This window comes from Ranitomeya variabilis, chromosome 2, assembly GCF_051348905.1.
Source record: "Ranitomeya variabilis isolate aRanVar5 chromosome 2, aRanVar5.hap1, whole genome shotgun sequence".
Lineage (NCBI taxonomy): Eukaryota > Metazoa > Chordata > Amphibia > Anura > Dendrobatidae > Ranitomeya > Ranitomeya variabilis.
Window position 1 is genome coordinate 243,621,220 of NC_135233.1, and position 6,516 is coordinate 243,627,735.

The following is a 6,516-nucleotide window of genomic DNA, read 5'->3' on the forward strand; positions in this document are numbered from 1 at the left end:
GAGGGCCAATATTGAGCACTTGTGACACACCAACTTTCTCCGTCCCAGACATGAAGTTGCTTATGAATATCCAGTCAGCATCAACCTCTTCATGTACCAGTGAGTGGCGCAGAAGAAAGTCCTCACCCTGGCAGACCCATCTAAATGTCTGTCATATGATATTACACTTTACCTACAGCCAATGGGTCAAAAAAACTTGTTCCTCTCACGTTCTCACCAATTTTGGTGTCAATACTCGCCCTCATTATGAATGCCTACTGTAATCAATGGACATTTGTACTGTGTTCATTGAGTAACTCTGCAGTCCTGCAATGGGTGGACCCTCTTCTTCATTTATCTAGTATACGAGGGTCTAGCAATCTATGTCCCCTTCCTTAGAATAGAAATACTCATTAAAACCAAGAAAGGCTGGGGACCAATGTCTCATTACTAATCATCGGGACAAATTATAATGCCTAATGAAATAGATGCAACCCCAAAATGTATCCATAATAATAATCCAATCATCTAGATATCTGTTGTCGTAATGGTTGTAATGGTTAACACTCCCCTTGTGTGAGAGGGGCTTCTAAATAGCACAGATCAGCTGTCATGGCACACAGCACACTGCATGGCACCTGTTCCTGCCGCATGTGCTGGCCATTTAACTTTTTAAATCTCCTCATAATCAGCTGTGCCTCAGTCTTGTCCCACAGTCCTCAAAGCAGTGGTCATCTGGAAACCCACCAGCAGTCTTCTAGTAACCCACCAGCCGTCTTCTAAGAGACTTCCAGCAGTCCACCAGAAGTCCTCCTGCAGTCCACCAGCAGTCTATTAGCAGTCCACCAGAAATCCAGCAGTTCTCCTACAATCTACAGACAATCTTCTAGCAGTCGTCCAGAAGTCCTTCAGAGGACCTACAGCAATTTTCCAGCAGTCTACCAGAGATTCTAGTGCAGTCCATCGTGCAATGGGCTCCATAGTGGCAAAGCTCTTATTACCCACTGTTAGCAGCCTTGCATTTGTGCCAACCATCAGCATAGCAGCCAAAAGGAAGTTCCATATGGAAGCCATGGTTTACTTCTTCACTATGTTTTTCATTGCGGTAAGTCATGTTTTTTCTTATACCTTTTTTTGCTTTGTACAAATCATCCAGATCCAATCATAGTTTTCGTTGTTTTTAAGGTTGAAGGTAGCTATAAGTCGGAGTTCAACCTATAACTTAACAGTGGTATACACTGTCCATGTGTAGCCCCAGCCTTTTTGTGATATTATAGTGTATATGTATCCCCCCCATACAAATGCTAGCATTCTGGTGTTATATTCACATATTTTTCAGTGGTCTACCCTCTGCAGGTTATTTTTTAAACAGTAAGATGCCCTAAATATGATGCTGGTTTTGCCATTGAAGTCTATAGGGAAAAATCTAAAAATGTAATGTGCAGTACGACTAGTGCTAATTGCAAATGAAAGCTCTGCTAACCCTGTGTGAGGGATTATAGGGCACCGCAGAACAGTTGTCACAGGTCCCGTAGCAAAACATCTATGAGTCCCTTTAAACATTTGCTGTGCTTGTCAGCTGTGCTCCATGTAGCATGCCTCCTGTCTTTTTAAGCAAACACCAGCTGTTACCATTGTACCCTCTCACTGCCAAAATAGTTCTTAAAATCTGCCCCCTGACGGCCTGTGCCTCTTGTCTTTGCAGATGTTTCATGCCTGTGAAGGTCCCGGCCTGTCCTTTATATGTTTCATGGGATATGACCTCCTGGAATACTTCAGTATCTATGGGACAGCAGTGTCTATGTGGGTGTCACTGATAGGTAAGCTCACCTATTATAATTTTGGGGTTCTTTTGGACTTGGCAACGTATGCGAAGTGAAATCCTGAAAAGTTGTTTGATGATGCGCTATACCGTGCAAAGATTTTCCTATATGTCCTTGCTATTAAACAGAATACACCCTAACCTAAAGTACCTCAAGATAGCATAAACCCCAGACCTTCTAATCAAAACCAGACCCCAGACCAGATCCATTAAATAAAGACCCCAAAACCTAAATATGTATAGACCACCAAAATAAATACCGATACCAAGAAGGAACCCCTAAATACAGACTCCATATTACACCCCATATAAAATACAGGATCAATACCTCATCAATAGCGAGCCAAGACTACCTAATGAAATACAGATTTCGAATCAATCCATTGCATTAAGACTGCAGGCAAGACCCCCTATAAAAAAAGAGACCCCCACCAAGAGTTAAGAACCTTGAGTATTATAAACTAACACATATCCCAGACCATACATTCTAAATTAATACAGACCCTATATACAGACCCGAGAACTCATAAATAAAACAGATTCCAGACCAAAACCCCTAAATACAGACTCTAAGACATCCCAAGAGATACACCAAACCTCTAACAAAGAATAGACTGCAAACCATCTAACTAAACATACAGAAAAAAACCTATAGAAATACAGACTGCCCCTCAGACCCACTTTATAGAGGCCCCACAAAAAATCTGATATTATATAAATACAGACCTTAGCACCTCTAAAGAAATTCACATCCATTACCAGACCCCTTGAGAAAAATACAGCCCCCAAATTACTCCCGCTAAATACAGAAACCCCAAGACCAATCTTAATACAAACCCTATAGGCATAGAGAAATCATACAGTATAGGATATATACGGCCAAAATGAAGGTGATTGGTCCACCCACTTTCCAAAGCCTCAACAGTCTGCTACCCTACAGTTCTAGATCCACCTAGGTGGTCTCCTGAGGAAGAAGTCAGATAGATTTCGAAATGTGTTGAGAATAAACTACATGTTCTTCAAACTTCACGGATTTCAGAACTCGCTTCTTACCAGTAGCGCAGCATTTTCTGGCAGGCATGGTACCGCATAGGGAATGTGCCTCAGACTGCAGAGCCCCTTATGGAAGAAGCTACTAGAAAACACCGTGCAGTGCCTATTCCCCCCTCACACTACTCCCCCAGGTGATGCACTAATTTGGGACGCCCAGCGGACCAACGGGAAGAGAGAGGAAGGGGCATCTGGCCACACCCACACCCACAAGAGTTAAATCCAGGTGCCAGGGTCAGCACCTTCCTCTTTCTCCCCGGCTGACCCTCTGGAAGCAATTTAGTGCATCACCTGGGGGAGTAGTGTGAGGGGGGAATAGGCACTGCACGGTGTTTTCTAGTAGCTTCTTCCATAAGGGGCTCCGCAGTCCGAGGCACATTCCCTGTGCGGTACCGTGCCTGCCACAGTTCTAGATCCACCTAGGTGGTCTCCTGAGAAAGAAGTCAGATAGATTTCGAAATGTGTTGAGAATAACCTACATGTTCTTCAAACTTCACGGATTTCAGAACTCGCTTCTTACCAGTAGCGCAGTATTTTCTACTCTTCCACTGTAAATCCTAAAAGATTTATTACAGAATATCGTCTGAGGGTGAGCATACACAATGGTAGCCCTCCAATCTATCTGTCCATAGGAAGTTAGATATTTGGTCTTTGGTTCCTTAGAAAAACATTTATGTCCCCCCTGATTTCCTAACATGATATAGTCTATTTCTCCAGCACTGGGTGACTTTGATGAACCCAAGAGGTCTACAGTTGTGATGTTTGGTGTCCTCACCATTGCAGTGCGGATTTATCAGGATCGCTTGGGATATGGTGTCTACTCTGGGCCTATTGGAACAGCGGTGTTGATGATTTCTGTTAAATGGGTAAGTCATTGTTGGTTGTTGTAGCTATTAAGTTCTTTATTGTTTACTTTTTAGTTTCTTACAATTTTTTATTGTCTTCTAGTTAACGAAAATGAAGGAGACGAAAGGACTGTATCCAGATAAAAGCATCTACACGCAGCAGATAGGACCAGGTTTCTGCTTCGGAGCACTGGCTTTGATGCTACGATTCTTCTTCGAGGTACGTTCCTCAACATATGCTTTGAGTTATGATTTACAGCATATGGGTCTTAGGTTCTCAGCCTGTAGTATGGGTACTCTTCATTGCACAGTATGTTATACATTTGGACCAATGGTCCTTTATGTAATAGTCCTTCTTTTACAGAAGAACTCCAAATTTGCCATTGTTCAAGAGCTCCAAGTATCATGGTGATACGCCTCTGGATCCCTGTCAGTCCTTGTCTTATTGTCCACTTGTTAGAAGTAGATGTGTTCTGAAACCTAAGTAATCATCATGCAGTTCCTCTGGATTCATTTTGTTTCTGAAATCATAGGTTTCGGGTGCTTCATTGGTGTGACCTACAAAAAGCATAAACCCAAAATGTTTCCATTTACAAAACAGATTTTCACTAAAATTTTTGCACAATGTAGTCTTATTCTTACATTATCTCACCTTTTCAGGAATGGGACTACACCTATGTTCACAGCTTTTACCACTGCTCTTTGGCCATGTCCTTCGTCCTCCTACTTCCTAAGGTAAACAAAAAAGCAGGAAATGGGGGAGATCCAGCCAAAATGAACTGGTCCACATTTTGCTGCTGTTCGTGTTAGAACCTTCAACTTTTCCTAACTGCTGTTCGTCCTCCACACCAGTGGATAAAACCAAAGGAATCTCAAGGCCTAAGATGTATCCAATTCAAAGAAGACATCTAAGCGTGTTGAAAATTTTGACAAAAATTTGGACATTTTGCTAAAAAGGAAACATGTTTTAGTAATTTTATCTATTTTGTAAGATTTTTTGTACATTTTAATTTTATATATATATAATGTTATGATGTGAAGAATATAGAGATGGGTGATAATTTATGGAATGATTTTTATTGTTATTAAAAATAATTGTATCTTATTCCATTTTCCATTAAGTTTAATCATGACGAGTCTTGTTTAAAAATCAGCAAGTGATTCACTTTGGGTCTCATATCGGATGTCTGCTGACAGAAGGAGAGGAGAAGCAGTAAGTCCATTGCCAAAGCTTTGATGATGGAAGAAGCTCTATCCTCTGCAGAAAAGCTCATCTTCCCTTTCAAGAGTGCCATATATGGAGACTCCAACAAACATACTGTAGTTGAAAGGATAGGGTTGGCCTACAATGATTTGCAGTTTGGTTGTCAATTGTCCAGCTTGGTGTATCTGGCATCACTGATGATGGAAACAAAACTTTGCATAGGTTTCTAGTCACTATGTTAAATCCAAGGCCCAAAATTATCAAGATATTTCCGGTCAATTGTGTATATTGTGTTGGAAGGATGGGCTACCAGTTGTCATCATTTGAAGTAGTGCAACCACATTTTCCAAGTTCTTTCCTACAGTAATTATGCAATCTACCAAGAAACCATTATTGTTCTGACATGTTACACACCCCATGCACCATGTTGGAAGCTTTCTGCATTTAGTCCAACTTGACAAGTCTTGCTTAGATTAGTGAATGTTTCCACTTTGAGTTCATGGCTGCTGACAGTAGTAAGGAGTAAGTCCTGCCTTCTATTGTCAACAGTCATTGCCAAGGCCAGGGTCAGCGTCACTAGCGGCGCACCTGGGCAAGTGCCGAGGCCCTGAACAAATGGGAGGGTCCACTTGTCATTCCAACAGGGCTAGTGGGTGAGGAGCCTATCGTACACTAATGTATGTTCCGAGCTTGGACACTGGCTCTGTCACAGCCCAGAAATGCAAATAGAAAGGAAAAGAATCCAGCTCAATGAACAGGTTCTTCTTAATTCAGATAAAATTCATGCAAAGGACATTTGGTTTTATCTCCAGTCCTTTGCATGAATTTTATCTGAATAAAGAAGAACCTGTTCATTGAGCTGGACTCCTTTCTTTTCTATTATGTCACAAGCCCCACCAAGCCAACATTACATTTCTGACATCTTACAGATCCAATGTTCTTCGTTGTCTTGAGTTCTCCTCAGACCTCTCCTCTTCACGGTCCTGTGAATTGCTTGGTAAACATCAACACTGACTCATTACTCATCTCCAATCTGGTTCTTAACAATATGACAGGGCATTACACTGAAGATATCTGCTCACATTTTGTTAACCCTTCCACTCTGGATTCTCAAATCAAAGGGAGAATGTGTTGAAAATCCTATATTAGAAGACTATGCCACCACTGCATAATCGGTGGTGGTCCATCCTTTAGGAGAGGTCATATTTCTGTACACAGGAGCTGTAAGAAGCTTTCTCTTGAGCTCATCGATGCCCCCTAGTGAATACAGCCTTATTTTAATATAGAAGGAAGTTCTCTTAGCTATCCCATTGCATTACACTGATGCACCGTACATCACAATTCACACTTTATTTCAATGGCGGTGCCAGCCTAACGCTAGAAATCTTCGAGAAAAGTGCTGCCAGTAATGCTTTCTACAGTGAAGCAGTCAATTTCCAGCGCATACTCATTTATAAAAGGATTATTTAGAATTAGAGAAAATGGGATTTTTTTTTACATAAAAGCGCCACCCTTGATAATAGGCTGTATCTGGTACTGCAGCATACGTGAAAAGGGGGAATAAGTAAAATATGTGTTTAGTGTGGCTTTATCTTGTAATATCATCAGGACAGGCT

The 6,516-nt window shown here is 41.4% G+C and overlaps 1 protein-coding gene across 1 annotated transcript; it reads left to right on the forward strand.

Annotated features, from left to right (window-relative positions):
* Positions 1–698: 698 nt before the first annotated feature.
* Positions 699–4,747, forward strand: MYMK (myomaker, myoblast fusion factor). Its single transcript, XM_077292395.1, has 5 exons — positions 699–1,084; positions 1,685–1,799; positions 3,569–3,717; positions 3,800–3,916; positions 4,357–4,747. The coding sequence occupies exons 1-5, from the start codon at positions 950–952 to the stop codon at positions 4,504–4,506; spliced, it is 666 nt and encodes a 221-aa protein (XP_077148510.1). The 5' UTR covers positions 699–949; the 3' UTR covers positions 4,507–4,747.
* The last annotated feature ends 1,769 nt before the right edge of the window (positions 4,748–6,516 follow it).